At 36.8% G+C, this 21972-nt stretch overlaps 1 protein-coding gene across 1 annotated transcript in view; it reads left to right on the forward strand.

Moving 5' to 3' along the window:
• Positions 1-2941: 2941 nt before the first annotated feature.
• The window catches only part of LOC306855503 (uncharacterized protein), a gene marked incomplete at its 5' end in the record, with an annotated part of 71833 nt that continues 52802 nt past the window's right edge, over positions 2942-21972 (forward strand). Inside the window, one exon of the mRNA XM_079394260.1 lies at positions 2942-3059. Within this exon, the coding sequence (XP_079250386.1) occupies positions 2942-3059 (118 nt within the window). The remainder of the gene's footprint in view (positions 3060-21972) is intronic.

Raw genomic sequence — 21972 nt, forward strand, 5'->3', positions numbered from 1 at the left:
ACAAAGGTTAATTTATTCAGAATATGGATTTTACTCTGATCCTGCCCATGTCTTCAGTTTGTCGACTTCGACTGTGTCTCTTCTATTTGAAGAGTTTATTACATGGTGGTATCTTTAGGGTGAACCTGCAATAAAGCACAACAGTGGCTGCCTGCGTTTTCAGCGGTCGTGGTTCTGGATGTGTTTTAATATTCATTGTCTTCGTGGGAATTTCAAGCAAAACGGTATACAAAAATACAACTTTCTGATTTATAGTATAAAAGCTACTGAAAAAATAAATAAATGAAACATATCTTGCGCAATTTTCATTATTGGCAAATCTCTTTACAGGATTATGAGTGGTAGTTCTTTACCAGGATTTTTTGCTTAAGAAACTCAACAGTGGCTATGGAGAAAATGAATGGAATTTTTACCTGTGGAACCTGACTGTTGTGCTTTATTATATCTAAATGCAGGGAAATGTTGACTGTTGAAGTACTGTAGGGCTATGCAACAAAATGACACTTTAGGACTGCTCCTCATCCTGTAACTTTATACCTGCACTCAACACAATCGAGCTTTAGCACCAATGGGACCAATTCACCGCTTCACAGAGATCTTTATATATACAGGATGTGTAGCTCACCCAAAAATGCCAGATTTTAATGCAGATGCATTGCTGATTGTGCTTGATACTGACGTGCCCCCTGAAAGTATAACAATTAGTATAGTGGTATTTGTACTGGTTGCACTAGGTGGGGGATTGATGTTGTGTCTCTAAAAGAAAGGTTAATGTAAAGACATTTGATTTCTTAATTTTTTTACGGTATGTGATGTCCTAGTGAACTACAGTACCTTTGGCCACCATTTCCGTTTTGGGAGTGTTGTGAACCTAATAGATCTTTGACTTCCCTTTATTTAGATATCAGCTTTCCTCTTTAAAAAAAAAGTAAATAAAAACAGAAAAAAATATACATACATATATATATATATATATATATATATATATATATATATATATATATATATATATATATATATATATATATATATATATATATATATATATATATATGCCAGGTGCCAAATTTATTACAGCACTAGTTTGTGTCTATGTGCTGTATACTTTGTCCAACTGACCTGTGGCTAATCTCTTTGAATGATGTCATGTTTGCATGTTATGATGACATAAGTATGTGCATGTAGGAAATTGTATACCTTCATCCATGTTTTTCTATGAGGAGTTAATTGGCTCTTGATTTTTTTTTTTTTAGAAACAATCTTTCATACACTTAGCCCTGGATTTCTGGGAGAAAATTAGAAGACCCTTCACTTCTCAGTTTGTTGTAAAAGAGTTGTTGAAAACAGTGGAGCGATGCACAGAGACGACTGCCTCACTCCTGTGATCTGATGATCGATCTATAATGCCATATATTTCTGCTCATTGACTCTTATCAGTCTTATCATTTCTACCATTTACATTTTGTATGAAAAAGCATCACTGAATTGAGAGATATATGGAAATAAAACTTTGGAAAAAAAATTGCCTTAATTTAATCTTTTCTTTTCGGTTTTAATTTGGTAATAAAAAGAAAATTTTGAGAAAAGCTGAACCTATGAAATGCAAATGTCAAAAAAAAAAAAAAAAGAGAAGGCTGATGATACATGGGGCAACTTTTTGAGCAATTTTGCCTGGCAACTTTTTTTGGGCACTTTCCAATTGAGAATGGGTAACAAATTTCTATCTGGATATTTTAGATCGGTCATGGGGCCTGTGTCTCACCTGGATGCCCGCTGACAGCAACATTGCTCAGAAAGTTACCCAGTGTATCATCAGTAAAATAAAATGTAAAAAATTTATTAAATGAATATATTTTAAGTTGTTAATATGAATTATTAAATTATTATTAAATGTAAAAAATATTCATAAAATTTTAGTTTTTACTTATTTCATTTCCCTGTACATTTCATTTAGCAGATATTTTTTTTATCTAAAGTGTCATATAGTCTAAATGAAGAATATCACAAGTAATTTCATAATTCATAAATTTAAACTATTAATATTTAAGCTGAAGCACAAGTTGAAAATGTTTGCACTAAAACACTGTAACACACACAGTTTAAGTATAACATATTGTCATATGTAATATATATGACAATATATGTTCATTTATATATTATCTAGTGACGTATTACTATTTTTAAAATGTTAAATTTTTCATTTGATTATTTCATAATTGTGACCCTGGACCACAAAACCAGTCACAAGTAGCACGGTATATTTGCAATAGCCAGCTATACCATTGTGTGGATCAAAATGATCAGTTTTTCTTTATGCCAAAAATCATTAGGATATTAAGTATAAAATCACGTTCCATGAAGATATATTTGTAAATATATCAAAACTTAATTTTTGATTAGTAATATGCATTGCTAAAAGCTTCATTTGGACAACTTTAAATTTTCACAGTATTTTTATTTTTTGCACCCTCAGATTCCAGACTTTAAAATAGTTGTATCTCGGCCAAATATTGTCCTATCCTACCAAAGCATGCATCAATTGAAAGCTTATTTATTCAGCTTTCACGTAATTGATGTATAAATCTCAATTTCAAAAAATAGTTTTGTGTTCCAGGATCACAATTAGGATCCAGCTATTCTCATGCACAGAGATGTTAATGGGTCTTGAGATGCTGCTTCTCATTGGCCTGTGGCTATGGTGAGGGCGGAGCCCCTCGAGCAAATACTGTACTGATGAAGGTGTCTGGCAGTGGCAGCAAGCGCGCGGTGTTCGCAAGGTGAGCACAGTGACGCTGTGGCGCGGAGGTAAAGCGGCCAAACTTCGACGGCAGACAGGCGCAACTCCATTTTTAACGTCCTCAGACCATTCTCATTAACTTCTAAGCTATTAAAATGCGATGAAATATCACAGTCTTGCGGCTTTATAAATTAGGGAGACATGATGGTGGCGCCTGTAGTGTGGACAGCTGTTTTATTTTCTCTGGTAAAAGCCACCATCCTGGAGAGCGGTCCAACTGAAGCACCAGATGAGGAGAGCGGCTCCGGGATGCTGCTGACAGGTAAGACGTCAAAATCGAATTAATTATTGTACCCAATAGAGTATGATATTTGTTTGTTTACACTTCATGAGAATAGCGCGTTACAAGGTGCCTGACTGGCTGTTATTGTTGCCAACTTGCATGTTTAAATATTTTGTAAAAACTTTTGTATAACATTTTTAATCTAAGATAGATAAATTAAAATAAGTGATGGAAATATGAACTTTCTCTCATACATAGGAAATGTTAACTTATTGTCTTGATGTTGAAAGTAAATTTTTGTACATGTTTAATCAATATGTTTGATGTTCAGTGTTTCCCTCTGGGAGCCGCTGTTGTTTCAAGTTTACTGTATATAGGAGCAGGTGCAGGTACTTCAGTATTGAACAGTTTTGACACCCTGCCTGTTTAAATCACACAACTGCTGTTTTTCCAAACATGAGGGCTGAACCAGGGGTGTGAACACACACACGTTAAACACTGGACAATGATTGCTGCGTGAAGCAGCTCACCCATTCTTGCTGTTTTGTCAAAACACATGTTTTTGTGGCAGATGTGCGAGCAATTTGTTCCAGCAATCTTGGGAGAAGGTAGAGGATGCCATCATCTCCACAAACAAATGTATATTGGCCTGAATTCATTTCTGAATTCTTTAAAATTGGCAAAAGTTTCCTTTGCATGTGCATTATGCAGACGGATTTGAAAAATTATGCTTATGTTAAACCTGATGTTCTTTGACTTATGCAATTAAATTGTGTTTATGCTTGATTTGTTCAATGGGAGCATGTTTAGTCAAAACTGGCAAACTTGCAATGTCCCCCAGAGCTTTATTAGCAAACATTGTAAAATAATCAGATTTTTGCTTTCTCTAGTACAATACTAGCAACTAGAATTTTAGTTTTTTTTGGCCTTGCCTTGCCCAGATTTTTATATTGTTGCCATTAAGGGATTCGGGATATATCAATTTTATGTTGTATATATGTCAAACAATACTGCATACAAATTTATGCATGCTCATTGCCCTTATTGTAGCATTTAAAATGATTGTTTTTCACTTTAATTGATTGTTTTTAGACAAAATAGCATACTTTTTTTATTGTAGTATATATTTTTATTTTTAAATAAATGAATTTCAACATTTAATTGTAATTGTAATCGTCTGAAGCAAAACAATTATCGGCTTATTGATATTGAACAGAAAATGAATTTGTGATCATTAGATTACAAATCAGCCATGCACACGTTATTTTAATATCAGTTGTTGGCTGAAAAAAGGCTAATTGGTATTGACCAGAAAATACATTTTTGACAATTTAGATTGCAAAACAACTCTGTATAAATATAATTACACAAATACATATCACATTAATATTTATTATTATTATTGTCAAGAAAAAATACAAATCATTAAATATTCATAATGTGTAAATATTTGTTGTTTGTAGTATAATGATCTTTCACTTTTTAGTGTGGCAGAAAGCAAATCTAAATCATTTTAAAAAGTGTTTGTTAAACTGATTAAATAATAGCGGTCATAAACAAGCGATTTCAGTTGATCTCTATCATTAAAACTACAAAAAGTTCCTTTATACTTTCTCCAAAAGTGTATAAAGCTTGTAAGAGACTCATGAGAAAATTTTGGCTCTAAACAATCTTAACAAACCACAAGGACCGTGTTAGGTACCAAATGTTTGTCTGCTCATGTTTCATCCATCTTGTAAATCCCAGAACGGCGACGCACACTCCTTGGGCTCATTAAGAGACTTTATTAGTTTTAGTTCATTTTTCTTTTCAGTTGTTTTAATCAACCTTCTGTGATCTTAGCAAACCTACAGAAAGGTAGACTCGGCTTTATGAGCTCAGATTTTACGGCCAGACTGACAGATGAACAGGTTTATTAAATCCAGCTGAAGAGTGAATGTAATCACTGAGAGTTGGTATCCTACAGAGTGCCATGAAAAGCCCATTTAAGCTGCACAGGTTCAGACCGAATAGTTATGTCATGCACACACACACAACGCTTCTCCAGGAACTGTAGCTTTATAACCGGCACTTGTCTTTGTGAGGTCGACGCCAGGTTATTTCAAAATTTATAGCTGTTATGCCATCGCAATAAAACCAGTCGTGCTCATGCGGGTTCTGTTGTTTTAGCGAAATCAAAACACACTGGGAAATGTGATGAAAATATGATCGCCAATGATTCTGACAGATGACATCATGTGAAAAGTGTATGTTAACAAACTTTTAATGGCTTTTCACACTGCACAAACTGCTGCGATGACAAACACGCTTGCTTGGTGCTGAGTATCTTTAAAAAGTGTATCTTCTTTTGTGTTGGTCAAAGCTGCTTTTACTGTATTTGAGTTGCTTTGGATCTTTTGACAGATTTGATGAATTTCGTTCTTTTGTTTGGTGTCTTTTTTCCAACCAGATTAATTTGTTTGAGTTGGATGCATGCAGATTTCTTTGAACTCAGTTTTGTTGAACCTAAAACAAAAGCATCATATCACATATTAAAAGCACTTGTTTTTTACAATACACAATTATCACCGATCCCTTCTGTAAAACCCATAAGGTTATTTGACATCATACAGATTGCAATGTTTTTATGAACAGTTATAAACTGTTTTTTATAGGTTATCCCTGTAGAAGATCATATTTGGCTAATGCTCTTGTTTTCCATAAAACACAAGATTATCACTTGCTGGATAACAAAAACCAAACATTAGTCTTTTCCATTGTATTTATTATTAAATGCCTTTTGAATTCAGGATTGTTGTGACCGAGGGTAAAGGAAAATAGGACCATCTGTTTCTATATGAATAACATACTATAGCAAAGTCTTGAAGTCTTGGATGAAGGATTGTACTTATTCACTAACCATAATTTGATAATTTATTAGTTTCTTCAAGCCTCGGATTAATAGAAATGTTTAATATTATTAAGTAATTTTTTTTCTCCCATCGCATTAAAAAACTCTGGTCTCTGTCTTTCTATGAGATACTGTAAGTTTTGCACCATGTGACCACCATATGATTGAATTCAGTGATATCATAAAGGGATAGTTCACCAAAAATGAAATATTGTACTCATTTGCTTGAACCTCATTCTGTTCCAAACCTGTATGACTCGTCTGTGGAACACAAAAGAAGATATCTTAAAAAAATGGGGTTTTGTCTATATAATGAAAATCAGTGGAGTCCAATATGGACTAAAAGAAATTGGTTCAGTGTGTTCTTTTGGACCCCATTCATTGCATGGAGAAAATAGTTGAAACATTCTTCAAAATATCTTCTTTTGGGTTCTTTGGAACAATTTTTGGGTGAACTGTCCCTTTAACCTTCTCCATTTGTCACACCTAGATTTGAAGTTATATAGAAGTAATATTAGGTTAATATTAGCTTGTTTGAGTCCACATCTTGCTACACAAAACCCTCAAAAAAATTGCACGTATAGGTTTCTTAAGCCAGTGACAATTGTGCTCTCTAGCTGAACAATACCAATGACTTCTTTGGTTTGTTTCGATTGTGTTAAAGTGAACCTGCCAGGTTTTGTCCTTGTCATCTTGAGGGGGTTTGAATGGAGGTTGGCACCTTTTACTTTTGAGGCCCCCTTATTGCTTCCAGGCCAGTGAGATTCATAATGTATTACTGCTTACGTTACACTCAATCACCGCTGTAATATAACCTGCAATGTCAATGTCAGGCAGACAGACAGCTGGGGGGAAAAAACTATAAATCAAGAAATGGCCTAATCATCAAAACAGCTTCTTTGGTGTTTTCTTTTACATCCAAAGTGCTTTGCAGTGGTCGTGAGATTCAGAAGGGATGTCTAGATATAAACATGCCACAAATATGACCATTTTTCTTGTGGGTTTGACAGTCCTGTTGAGGCCTTTTGAGATTGTAAACAGCACACAGCTGCCTGTAATGACACATAGCGGGGTGCTTTGCCTCCTCAAATAGCTGTTGATCCAAACAGTGAAGCAGAAACCATGGTAATATTATGTTAGCAAGGAAGAAAAATAATGAACACCTGGCATCAATATGATTTATGCATCTGTAATAATTAGAAAGGGAAGGTTGGCATATTACACTCGCTCTCCATTGTTGTCTATTTCTTTCTTTATGAAAGTAACATTTTCTTTTGATAAACAGATCTGAAAGCTTCAAAGGCTTCCCGCATCCAGGCTAAAAAAAAAAAAAAAAGGCCTGCTGATTTGGACATAATGGTGCTCTTGGCACTGTTTTGCCTGGAGGGAAACCTTAAAACTATCAAGATATTGTAATTTATCTTCTAAAAAAAAATCTGTGGGTATCTGAGATTAGAATAGCAGCCCCAACATCGCTGCTTGTGTTCTGCACTGAAACATATGCCAGATGATGTCATGCTGTTCATGGGTACTTAAACACACACTCATGTATTGGACTATTCAGCCAACAATACAACCTGTTTCTACTGGCACACACTGGGGACCATTGAGCTGTGGGCACTATGAATGACATCACCGCAAACCAATCTGGGAAAATAAATAACCCATTGGAACATATGGGCCAAATATGGCACACACAGTGCTGTTTAAAGAACCTCTGATTATAATATCTGTGCAGAACCAGTGGTGGATTTAATTAGCTTGTGTTAACTTATAAGGTGAAGCTGTTAATGGATTGGTTCAGTTTGCTGTAGCGTGTAGCGGACAGTAATCTTTAGCCTTGACTGACACAATGCAGAATGCAGCCTCTCATACTTTATTGCTAAGTATAATGTTTGTAGTTGATTCAGATTATGTCAAAAGATTTAGCATCTTTTTGAGATTCTTGACTAATGGTTGCTGTTTAAATTATGACAAGCAAGACAAATGGTTTCGTAACAAATTATGATAAAAATATCTTGCTGTCAGCATTTTTTCTCTACTGTGTTTTTTTTTTTTTTGGTCTCTGCTTGTTTGTGAATCGTCAAATATCTTAAAACTCTCTGCTTGACTGGTCTTGAATAAGGACAGGCTTTCTAGTGGAAACTGAGTTCAGCTATGTTCTAAAGTCAAATCAACTGGTTCTGAAGACATTTGCCGTGAAGAAATTAACTTTTTCCTTTCTTTTTTCTTTTCTGGTTTTGCATTATTATTATTGTTGTTATTATAAAGTCTTAAAGGGATAGTTCACCCAAAAATGAAAATTCTGTCATTAATTACTCACTTTTAGGTTGTTCCAGACCCGTGAGACCTTCGTCCATCTTCAGAACACAAATTAAGATATTTTTGATTAACTCCAAGAGCGTTCTGACCCTGCATAGACAGCAACACAATTGACACAATCAAGGCCCAGAAAGGTAGTAAGGACATCATTAAAATAGTCCATGTGACATCAGTGGTTCCACCGCAATGTTATAAAGCTTTTTTGTGCACAAAGAAACCAAAGTAATAACTTTATTCAACAATTTCTGAACGGAAGAGAAGAAATTGTTGAATAAAGCCGTTATTTTTGTTTTCCTTGTGCACAAAAAGTATTCTCGTAGCTTCATAAAATTAAGGTTGAACCATTGATGTCACATTATTATAAAATTGTCCTTACTACCTTTCTGGGCCTTGAATATGGTAATTCGATTACTGTCTATGCAGGGTCAGAGAGCTTTTGGATTTCATCAAAACTATCTTTTTGTGTCTTTGGAACGACATGAGTGTGAGTAATTAATGACAGAATTTTCATTATACTTTCATTATATATATTTTCACTATCCCTTTAAAAATGAACCAGATTTGAATGAGAGATTCTTGTCTTTTTTTCTGCTCACAAAACTGAACTGCTCACAAATTAATCAGTAATGAATCAGACTGATTTAGTCCTCAAGTTCAACTCACTGACTCAATCCAGGTGGGTTAACTACTCACTTGGACATTATATGATAAGGAATAGCCGTACTTCAAGTAAATTATGTCGTCCTCAGGTGGATAGCTAGATAAACTTGTGTTTTATTATGCATTTCAACTTTATAATAATTTGATCACTAAATTGTGTTTCTGCTGTCACACACTCATAAAATATAATGCCTTCCAAACACACTTTAAAGACATAAAAGCATTTATTACACAGTCTACTTAATACTCTACTAAACAGAAACATATTCAGCCCTTTCAGCTCTCTGAAGCAGTCTCATCTCCAAGGAGATAAGTAAGCTGTGATTACTTATTCATAATATGTTGAATAATGTAATTATGAATAATATTCATGATATGCATTGCAAGTCTGGATTTTCACACAACAAACTGTTTAATGACGACCAGCAGGATTACATTTCCACTGAAGTGAGAAATTTGGACTTTAGTCAGGCTGACACCATATTTAATTTGATACAAATTGAGAGATTTTACAAAAATTAAGTAAGATTGTAAACATGATTTATATGTTTGTTAAAGCAGAGTAGCTATAAATGACACCTAGATGACTGTAAATGATTAGTTTATGTTATGTGTGTGCCTATATCATACTTTAAAATTAGCTAAGGGCATGTGTTGTTTCAGTCATAACACTATATTTCACTCTGTTTCATCATGATGTTTTTGTGCGACCATGACGTAAGTGTCTTCAGACTACGAGTGGTTTGCGGTCTTATATCGGGTTGAGTGTTATTGATTCTGACCAGTTTAAAGCCTATCAGTGCACAGATGCTGTGGTCAAAAGAGACGTTGGCTTACCAGCTGGTCCAGGTTCTTGCTTTTGTTCGGTCTCTGAAGGTCTAACTTGAAGGCTGGCTGTGGTGGGGGGCAGTCTCGGCCCAGCACGGTAAAACCCTGTAAAAATTTTACAAGAGCTTTTTACAAGACATTAAACAGCCATGTTGGAGCAATTTCTGGTGTTGTCTTGCCCTTTTAGTGGCCTTTTATGTGATAAGGATGACCCAGATGTCACGGAAATGCGAAATTTGTTGAGAACAAAGTGGATTGTGGAATTATGCTTTCCTGTAGCTCAAATAGTAGAGCATGGCGCTAGCAACGCCAAGGTCATGGGTTTGATTCCCAGGCAAAGCAACAGCTGACAAAATGTAAAAACTGTAACTTGAATTGAATGTAAGTCGCTTTGGATAAAAGCGTCTGCTAAATGCATAAATGTAAATGTAAATGTAAATGTATTATTGTTAGTGTTATCTCCACCAATGAATTTCAGTCAGATCCAGAGAAAATGAACACTGAACTTGGTTACCTCTGTAACTTAATATTTAGCTATAATCTGGTTAAAATGTGATCACATGATGAAAAATAAAATCACCACAAAGTATTGGAATGACATATGCAATATTTCTCTGTTCGTAGATCTCCTCAATCACCCTTGAAGAGCCTTGAGATGTTGAACATTATGTATTTTCCCCAAAGGCTTTTCTATATATTTATTGCCTTTTCTGCTTTTGAAACTATTTTTTAAACTATAACACTATAATTTTGTGTCTTTTCCATCAATTCGCTCTGCCTCCTAGCTTTATGCATGTTCACACAAATACCCCCATCAGTGGAGATGTTTATCTTGGACCTTGCAACATCTTGTGGTTATGCTTTATTATAAAGTAAAATAAAATAAGTCTCCCATCTTTGCTTCAGAATATTCATGAGTATGTCTGCAGATGTATGTTTTTCCAAGTAAAATGGATCTTTTTAAAAATAAATAAATAAATAAACATCTCAAATCATTTTCAGAGTCTGTCCGCCAAACCTCATCAAAGGTCTTTTGTTGAATTACGCAACATAGTTCATGTTAGGATCTGTACTGTTTTCCAAAGCTTCGTATAGACGTAGACGGTGCGCTACATAAATATTCCCCAAATTGCTTTTTAGGGGAAAAAATTATTAGTTGGCTCATGTTCAAAATAGAGTCATGGACTTAAAATGATGGATCTCCTTGAAGTATCTGTCAGTCTGTTTAAGTATAGGTTGATACAAGTGGTTCATGTTAGATCACAAACCCAATCACTTCTATAGGTCTACGAATACAAATGAGATCATGCTGCCAATGTTCATTTATTCTGGAAGATTCCTACAAATAAAACAGCCCTTTATGTGAGATTTTGTGAAAACCTAGCCATCTGATGAATATGATATTTTCGTGATGTGAGCGCTGGCATTCTGTGGTGTTTTCTGTGCGGTGTTTGTGCTGGCATTGTTCATTCTCTTTCAGACGTGCTCAACGTTTCTGCTCAGCTTGTTACAGGCGTCTGTAGCATCAGGGGTCTGCTGCGAGCTTGTGTTCTCTGTTTTTCTCATCTGGTGCAGAACACAGGTTACAAGCAGTCACCTCCTGACCTACAGATGAACACCGCTCCCTCTCATGGGCTTTCACACTTTCTCACATGCACATGCACACAAGTACATGGCCATCACCAATCACATCCAATTTTTCAGCACAACACAAGCCAAAACGTGAAACATTTTTCAGTTTTTTCTATATGTATTGGTATAGCTCTCTAAACAAAATATTTATGATCATATTTGAATTAAGGTCTAATATTGTAGAATTATAATATTGGCTATTATTGGTATTGGCTATAATTTCATTATAAAGTTTTTTAGCCAATAGTTTATTGAAGAAAAAAAGCATACATTACTGCATGAATGAATACCTCTACACATGTACAGTATGTTTACATGCCATCATAATAAAAATCTTCTGTATTACAGAAATTGTAGTACATTTGAGTTTAAAATGTTTTGAGTAAAAAAAAAAGGTACAAAAACTTAATACAAGCTCAATTTAATTTTTCTTCCCATAATGTTTTATGGCGCATTTCATAACAACACAAGTACGTGTTGCATTCCAGCAGGAGGTGCTATAGCGAACATTAGCTTAAATGGTCTGCATTACACTAAGTATTCTCTTTCAGGTCAGCTGTCAAAGCAACAGTTCTTTGGTCAACCAGCTTCACCACAAAGACCACCTTGGTCAACCAACATTTTTTGCTGGTGAATGGCTTTACAGCATGGCTGTACTTGTCCACCAGCATCAAACCAGAACGGAAATTCATGCTGGTCTAAGGTGGTCTTTACAGCAGTGTAGCGTATGTTTCTATTCTTAGACATCTTTGAAACAACAGCAGGCAAATAATTTTACGGTTGGATAGCTGCTACAAAGACAAGGTTTGACATGGATATTTGACAACAGTATGCTAGACAGGGATGTCTGACCTCTACCATAATGCATATTTTCCTTGTGATTACCTCCATTCATGTTTGCAATAATCCATGGAGAATTTGACCAAGAGCAATTTCAGTCATCTGTCTCCTGATGTTGTCTGCAGATTTGAGATAGGCATGTATTGACTGGCTCTAGATACATCCATTTTTTTCTGACGCAATATCATTGTACTTATCATGGTTTTGGGCATTACATTTTAAACCGTTTAAGTGGAGGGATCAAGTCAAGTCAGGGTTAAGTCATGAAAATATCTATGAAATGAAAAATGGTTTAAAGATTGAGTTACTGACATATACTAATATTGAGTTACTGGAGTTATATGTTCAGAATGGCATATAGCTTTTTTTGCAGTATACTGCATGCAGAATGAAAATTAATTTGAAAGTTTCACTGAAAGTACAATTCTAGTCGGTCATTTCATGCACATACTGCGCACAGTATACATACTCCATGCTACTTTCTTTTTAAAAATATGCATTGTCTTACCAAGAGGATTCAAAGATATTCCTTGTTATCACTGTCTCATTTGTGCAATTGTGCATGTCACACTAGAGAATTGCATTTTAAACTGCTGACACTCTTGAGTACTTCCCAGTTCAGATACACTGAGTTCACCATCTCTCACATTTTAAGGCAAGAAAGCTGATAGTACTTAATGATTCTTTAAGCTCTTGGCAGATGAACAAATGCGCAGCTATTACTACGAAAGTCTCCTTCCTACAGTGGGTCTTTTGAGCTTTTGCTCCAGAGTATTCCCTTAGGAACTTGCCTTTTTTCTCTGTAGTCAAAGTCTGCCAAGCGCTGTCAACTCAGACCAATCCGAGAAGGTTAAACAGAACTCTAGACATGCCTGACTTAACTCCTAAGACTTAACAAGTCTCTCTGTGTTTTGAAAAGGCTTGCCCCAAAGAAATGTTATCGCTACAGAACAGATACTGAAAAGTAAAATTATATGCCTCCCTTAAATATTCACCAGTTATTTTATTTTATTTTTCAGAACTTTTCCGAAGCAAGAAATATACTAAGTGGAAGATCATAATGTTCTGTTGTACTGCATCTTTCCTTTTCCTCTCCCTTGAGATTGAGTTCCTACTAAAACCCAGTAGACAAATTGCCCTACTGTATCCGGACCGTTATTTACAGCCTGGTATGTTTCATTCATTTTCCAGATGAGCAGTAGAGCGAGGAAACAAACAACAAAAAAGTCACGTGTCATCTTTTAGACAATAATGAATTCAGCACAGCCCTTATTTACCTTGCATAAAGCAAATATACCAGGCTTAGGAGCAGGTAAGATTATTATTAAGTCATTGAAAATTTAATCTAATGATGTTTTCTCATTACATTTGATTTGTTATCAGAGTACAGCCATGGGTGATTAGACCCTTCACCTGCTCTGTGGAAGCCGAATTTGGACTGGAGCGAATTTATCAAACTGACCACATCTTGGGCTGGTAAGAGGCAGTGCTCTTCCCATGTGGAGGTTCAGTAGGTTAGGGGAAGTCTTTAATCACTGATTATTATGCCATCCAACCTCAATCTCTTCAGGCTGCCCTACATAATTGGGGAACAGTAATTGAGCTATCCTCTGGCCCTTCCCGTGCCATTAGCGTAATCCGATCCTGGAGGGAAGACGCTGCGGCAGCCGACTCTACTTCCCCCGATTATGGAGCTTCACAGGATCCAGGCGAAAGGAGCCCAGGGCGGATAGCAGCTGATAACCGTGTATTACTCTTGGAAATCAGCCATTTGGTTCGGGTAGGGCATTTTCGCCAAGGACAGAGTCTGATATGACCTCATATCTGGTGGTTAAGGCTAAATAATCCATTACCTTGGGGTACAGGGTGGCTACAGCTTCCATATAGAAGTAGAGTTCTCCAGGACATGCAGGGGTAATGTAGTCGTGACTTGGGAAAAAGGTTAAGCATTTGTTTTTGTCTACAAAGCCTGATTTTGTTGCATTTAAAATCCCAGTTTTGTTGAAAGTTGTTGTAGCAGTGTCTGCTGCTCTTTTTCTCTGTTTTTGATCCACTAACAAGCTCCAGATCCATAAGCTCTCTCTGTAGAAGGCATTCGTGTGCACTATAGAAACAAAATCTGCTTTGGATGAAGTTTTGTGATTTCATATAAGCTAGGGAGCCTTTAAATAATTTATATAAAAACCAACTGTACTAGATTAACTCAAGGGAATCAAACACATCAGAAAAAAACCCAGTAGATTGGTTGATTCGCTTTATGGCACTACCTTGCATAATCGAAAGCATGAAAATCCTTTTATGTTCTTAAAAAAAAACCCTGAATGAATGACATGAGGTTTTCATAGGCAAGTCAAATGAAGAGTTTTCACTATGATCAGGGGTGTGATGTCCTGCTTGCTCAGTGGGATTGTATAGTATTCTATATTCAAGTAAAATTGACCCTGTAAAGCAGATGTTTTCTCATTTGATGAAATGTGTGAACCCCATCTTGTAACATATGAGAGCAGAACATTTTGGGAATTTTCAACTGCCTCTTATCAGTCATCACTGCAAAGCATCAGTGTGTCACATGGGATCGATATGACCTCTGACCTCTCACCTGCATTTCAGAATATGAGCTCCATGTCTGGTTTCTCATCTCCATATCTCCTCTGAGAGCTTTCATGGAGTCTGTATCACAGCCCATCAATCCAGTCTTTCTGAGGCAGTTTTAACCCTCTTTCAGTCGCCTGGTTGGTCCAGCTGAGATTACTTCTGGACCTTAACATCTGCTTGGATGATTCAACAACCAGAACCTTCTCACAGAACCCGAAAATGACCTAAAGTGACTATTCCAAAAGTTGTTCTTTTTATTTTTCACAATTTATTACTTTTATGGTCTGTTCTCCTCAGCCTCCTCAGAATGAATCGCTTTATTTTCCTTAATTTGTTGGATAAAACTAAATGTAGATGTAAAATGGTTATATCATTCTGTCTGTTTTTAACCATTTAGATTTTTTAAAAACTTAAGTCAGCATTCTACACTAAGTTTGTCTAAAATGTAATTCTTAAATTCAAATTCGAATTGCAGTTCATGCCTCCTGTTTGTTTCAAAGTGAGGAATTTAAATCAAAATTTATAAGGCATTTTCCTTCTCACTTAACAATGGACGAAAGCACATTGTCAGCATTATACATTTTCTTTTTTGTCTCTAAACTGATCCCCTGCAAAACAGCGCTGCTAAAAATGTTAAATCAAACAATAGTCTAGCAAACAATTCCCTGATCCACCTCCTATATTTCTCCTCCACTTTCCTGAAGTGCTTGATATGCTGTACTAATTCTGAACTAGAGCATCACAACCTACTGTTATCAGCAAGACTGAGAAGCCTAGACTACAGTGAAAGATGAAAAACATTTTCAGGGACTGTAGTGACTCTGTATCTAGTTTTTGCAATCAAAGTTTTGCTTAATGGATGCAGCATGTGACATGATGTAACTTGTGGCTAATCCTGGATTTTATTTAGCATCTGCACATGTGATCCATCAACACAGTCCCTGAGTGCCAGTGTTATGCGGTGTCTGAACACACCTCCCACACAATACTGACATCCACATCTGGCACTGTGTATTGAGCTCTTAGGAGCAAATCTAACCTGCTTTCACAGGATCTGCTGAGGAGGATGCTTTACTTCATTCATATTTGACAATATGCTACAAGTATACAGCATCTTGAATTTTGACTGTAAGAGCTTTGCTTTTATTCTTTAGGTCAATCCTCTTGCAGCATCCCATTTCAAATTAGTCTACTGACGGATTCTTCTACCCACTACAAAGCATTATGGGAGAGTTATGAGAGAGGAGCAGACTTTACTACCAGGGCAGAACAACTAATTCGTCTGCCTTGAAATTATCTTTCCGTCACATTGTCTCTGGCACATTCTTTCCACAAATTTTATTTCATTTTTTTTTTGTCGTTCTGTCGTGTAGTTCAGCTTGACCTCTCCGAGTGGTCCATGCAGCTCTGTACTTTTGAAAAGAACTTGCACATTTTACCACAAATGTTGTTTGTCTCTCAAGAAATGTTCCAATAAGCACGTGTGAATGATCGTGAGGGTCTTCACTGCAGGGCACGGGCAGAGATGAAGGGGCCTTCATTTGAGATGCAGTTGTGGCATGTCTTGAAAAACAATACTAGTACTGTGTTATGGTTGCTGAGACGCCACGGATAAGTTATTATCATATGCCGTAATTACTTCCAGAATGCCAAACAATCCTTATTCAAATAGTTTGAACAATTATTCTCATTATGCATAACATAGAGGTGCTGACAGGGAATGAAACAGTGGTTTTGTACTTGGTGCTTTTATTTTAGTTACTTTTAAATGATCAAAACCTTTTGACTACTACGTGAAATTGTTTAACCCTTTGCTGTAAACCCTTTACCTAATTTAGTATTGAAGATAAAAAAAAATCGCTTTTAAATCTCTTGATATGCTGAATTATCACCAAATATTGGATTCGTTCTTTTTGTCAACTTTTCTTTCAATTATCAAAGGTTTTGTATTTCTTTTTGCAACTGGTTTGTCATAGGCCTCGTTGACCTGAGCTAGCTCATCCTCAGTTTTAGTGAAAAAACATTATTTAAAAATCATTTTGGCAATGCTCGTTCAAAAACTGAGGTGCGGAAGCACAGATAAATCAGCCTACAACTTGTGATCATTGAAAGAAAACAAGTTGTTATAAAGATTGAATCCAGTATGTGGTAATAATATGTCAATGAGAAATTGATAAGAATTTTTTTTGAAGGTTGGTAATTTTTTAGAAACACCACAAGTGTAACAATGTGGGGGGAAAAGTCTCCAAAATGTAAAAAAAAAAAAAAAAGGCGGAAGTTGTTAGACCCTGTGTGAGCAAAGTCTGTAAGCTTTATTCCAATACGGTAACATTTACTAGCATTTTCAGAAAAATGAAAAACCTCCCTGGGTCAAAATGACCAGAACACAACATGGGGTTTAATTATGAAGAAGCGGATTATTGAAGTGATTATTTCATTGAGCTACCTTTTGTTGAATAGCGAAAAGGAATAATATTAATGAATTGAATCAATTAATATTAAAATTTAACATTGAAACTAATAAAGCAATTTTGATCAAACCCTTCTGTGTTCTAATTGTATTACTTTTTTAATTAATATTATTTTATTAATGATAAGAGCAATATAGCTTCAAAGCACACTATCCACTCCAACTCTTTCTAACTTGTAATTAATGAAGTTTGTCTTTTGTCTGAGTGGGTTTATTGTGGTTACACTGAAAAGCCCTGTTATTCACTCTGTTGCACATCCATCGTATGGCTTGCAGACATGGTGTCATCAAGGAATGTTCTCCTTGTCTTAGTCCAAGCTCTCCGAAGCACGACCTCAGAAGTAGACCTGAGCCTATATGGAAAATGCTTGACTGATGCGAATGCATCACCCACAGCCCTCACAGAAAGTATTCAAACAGTATACATTGTGTGACCCCCCAAATCAATCTTCCCTGTCATAAACACAGCTTTGAACATAAGCTGTGTTTTGAAACATGGACACCACAGTGCCCTCAGGATATGGCGGCATTAGTTTATGAGTGCACGTGTTTCAAGTAAGAACGATTCAGGCATCTGGTTTGTGTTTTTTTTTTTTCTGTGTGTGTTGTCATTTCTGTGTCATCTGAAACTGAGGGAAAATGCATCAGTCATTTTGCTAGAGTGAACTTGGGTAAGAGCTGTTTAACCTTAGCCTTTCCTGAAACCAAGGAGTGTATCCTTTCTCTAATTCCCTTTGTTCTCTTTTCTCCTTATTATTCTCCTTGTTATTCTTTCTTTTTCAGAGTTTTTTGATAAATGATACCATGATGCCATGATGCTTCACAAGCACATTTCTCCAACCAGCTCTCTAGATTATAATCTAAATGAGTGGAATATCCTTGTAGGATTTTTTATTCCAATGTAATTTAAGATGACAGCTTCTCCACATCTGGACTGAAGTCATCTGAGCTTTGATGTGAGTGTGATATCATATCCTCAGTATTTATGGATCTTTTTGTTAGTCTAAAGCAGGTCTTAACCTGAAAATCACTTCTTTTGTTTTTAGACTTTCAGCCAGCGGACTCAGTTTGTTGATATATCATTGTAAGGACAGGAAGTAAGCCAAATTGTCTCATAATATCAGTACAATTTTCCATTGGATAGCTCATGTATGGGTTAATATTGTTGGCTAAGGGTTCAGAAACAATCATAGTGTTTTGAGAGGTGGATTTTAGTCTGTGTCACTAGATAGGGGTCTGCATATGTGTTTCCAGCATGAAACTGTGACTGATACAGCTTGACTAATAGCCATAAATAATGTGACAACCACCATGAAATTGTCAGGAGTGCTACGTAGAATGTAGCTGTCCATTTAGAGCTGTTTTATTGAAGCAAAAAGAGTACATTAAAGAATTTATTTATATTTAAAGAAAATTTGATTAAGAATTACTGAAATTTCATAAGCAAGAAACCAACAAACCTGGTGAAAGTTTAGAGCATGTTCACATTGGAATGTGTTTACTATGAGACCAAGGGAGAGTAAGGGAAGAGGGGGATGTGTAATCCTGTTGGAGCAATTAGATGTTCCTGGAAAAAGGCTTGCAGTCCTGGTGCAGTGCTCGTTACACAGTTTGTATATCAGCTGTGCTTCATGTGCATGTTCAGTCATCAGAATCCTCGCTTAACCTGTTGACTCACTCTCCTCCTTGTTAACAGTGTTGGCAGAAGCAGTTTGTCTGATGTCAGTGTCATCTCATGTAATTTTGCATGCTCATTTCTCATATTTTTACAGTTAGATTACCTTTGTCATCTGACATTCACTTAAAATTAGAAATACTAACAATTTAATAACACTATTTAATGTTTCACATATCTCAAAATAAACATCAGTTTTTCATACTGTAAAAATTATAGAACTGTTATACCTAAAACTTGTAATATTTAAATGATTGATTTTAGATTTTAACATATTTTTTTACTCTAAATGGTACAAATACTCTCTCTCTCTTCTCTATATATACAGTGGGGAAAAAATTATTTGATCCCCTGCTGATTTTGTACGTTTGCCCACTGACAAAAAAATTATCAGTCTATAATTTTAATGGTAAGTTTATTTGAACAGTGAGAGACAGAATAACAACAAAAAAATCCATAAAAACGCATTTCAAAAAAGTTATAAATTGATTTGCATTTTAATGATAAGTCAAATAAGTATTTGATCCCCTATCAATCAGCAAGATTTCTGGCTCCCAGGTGTCTTTTATACAGGTAAGGAGCTGAGATTAGGAGCACTCTCTTAAAGGAATTACTCCTAATTTCATTTTGTTTCCTGTATAATCTACAACCTGTCCACAGAAGCAATCAATCAATCTGATTCCAAACTCTCCATCATGGCCAAGAGCAAAGAGCTGTCCAAGGATGTCAGGGACACGATTGTAGACCTACACAAGGCTGGAAGGGGCTACAAGACCATCGCCAAGCAGCTTGGTGAGAAGGTGACAGTTGGTGTGATTATTCGCAAATGGTAGAAACTCAAAATAACTGTCAATCTCCATCGGTCTGGGGCTCACCTCGTGGAGTTTCAATGATCATGAGAATGATGAGGAATCATCCCAGAACTACACGGGAGGATCTTGTCAATGATCTCAAGGCAGCTGGAACCATAGTCACCGAGAAAACAATTGGTAACACACCACGCCGCGAAGGACTGAAATATTGCAGCGCCCACAAGGTACCCCTGCTCAAGAAAGCACATGTACAGGCCCTTCTGAAGTTTGCCAATGATTCAGAGGAGAACTGGGTGAAAGTGTTGTGGTCAGATGAGACCAAAATCCTGCTCTTTGGCATCAACTCAACTCGCCGTGTTTGGAGGAGGAGGAATGCTGCCTATGACCCCAAGAACACCATCCCCACCATCAAACATGGAGGTGGAAACATTATGCTTTGGGGGTGTTTTTCTGCTAAGTGGACAGGACAGCTGCACCGCATCAAAGGGACGATGGACGGGGCCACTGTCAGGGCCAGGGCATTGAAAATGTGTCGTGGATGGGTATTCCAGCATGACAATGACCCAAAACACACAGCCAAGGCATCAAAGGAGTGGCTCAAGAAGAAGCACATTAAGGTCCTGGAGTGGCCTAGCCAGTCTCCAACCTTAATCCCATAGAAAATCTGTGGAGGGAGCTGAAGGTTTTTAGTTTGCCAAACGTCAGCCTCGAAACCTTACTGACTTGGAGAGGATCTGCAAAGAGGAGTGGGACAAAATCCCTCCTGAGATGTGTGCAAACCTGGTGGCCAACTACAAGAAACGTCTGACCTCTGTGATTGCCAACAAGGGTTTTGCCACCAAGTACTAAGTCATGTTTTGCGAAGGGGTCAAACACTGCAAATCAATTTATAACTTTTTTTAAATGCGTTTTTCTGGATTTTTTTGTTGTTATTCTGTCTCTCACTGTTAAAATAAACCTACCATTAAAATTATAGACTGATCATTTCTTTGTCAGTGGGCAAACATACAAAATCAGCAGGGGATCAAATATCTTTTCCCCACTGTGTTTGACCCCCTTTCGCCTTCAGAACTGCCTTAATTCTACGTGGCATTGATTCAACAAGGTGCTGAAAGCATTCTTTAGAAATGTTGGCCCATATTGATAGGATAGCATCTTGCAGTTGATGGAGATTTGTGGGATGCACATCCAGGGCACGAAGCTCCTGTTCCACCACATCCCAAAGATGCTCTATTGGGTTGAGATCTGGTGACTGTGGGGGCCATTTTAGTACAGTGAACTCATTGTCATGTTCAAGAAACCAATTTGAAATGATTCGAGCTTTGTGACATGATGCATTATCCTGCTGGAAGTAGCCATCAGAGGATGGGTACATGGTGGTCATAAAGGGATGGACATGATCAGAAACAATGCTCAGGTAGGCCGTGGCATTTAAACGATGCCCAATTGGCACTAAGGGGCCTAAAGTGTGCCAAGAAAACATCCCCCACACCATTACACCACCACCACCAGCCTGCACAGTGGTAACAAGGCATGATGGATCTATGTTCTCATTCTGTTTACACCAAATTCTGACTCTACCATCTGAATGTCTCAACAGAAATCGAGACTCATCAGACCAGGCAACATTTTTGGTGAGCTTGTGCAAATTGTAGCCTCTTTTTCCTATTTGTAGTGGAGATGAGTGGTACCCGGTGGGGTCTTCTGCTGTTGTAGCCCATCCGCCTCAAGGTTGTGCGTGTTGTGGCTTCACAAATGCTTTGCTGCATACCTCGGTTGTAACGAGTGGTTATTTCAGTCAAAGTTGCTCTTCTATCAGCTTGAATCAGTCGGCCCATTCTCCTCTGACCTCTAGCATCAACAAGGCATTTTCGCCCACAGGACTGCCGCATACTGGATGTTTTTCCCTTTTCACACCATTCTTTGTAAACCCTAGAAATGGTTGTGCGTGAAAATCCCAGTAACTGAGCAGATTGTGAAATACTCAGACCGGCCCATCTGGCACCAACAACCATGCCACGCTCAAAATTGCTTAAATCACCTTTCTTTCCCATTCTGACATTCAGTTTGGAGTTCAGGAGATTGTCTTGACCAGGACCACACCCCTAAATGCATTGAAGCAACTGCCACATATTGGTTGATTAGATAATTGCATTAATGAGAAATTGAACAGGTGTTCCTAATAATCCTTTAGGTGAGTGTGTATATATATATATATATATATATAT

The sequence above is a fragment of the Barbus barbus genome (assembly GCF_936440315.1).
Source record: "Barbus barbus genome assembly, chromosome: 36".
NCBI lineage: Eukaryota > Metazoa > Chordata > Actinopteri > Cypriniformes > Cyprinidae > Barbus > Barbus barbus.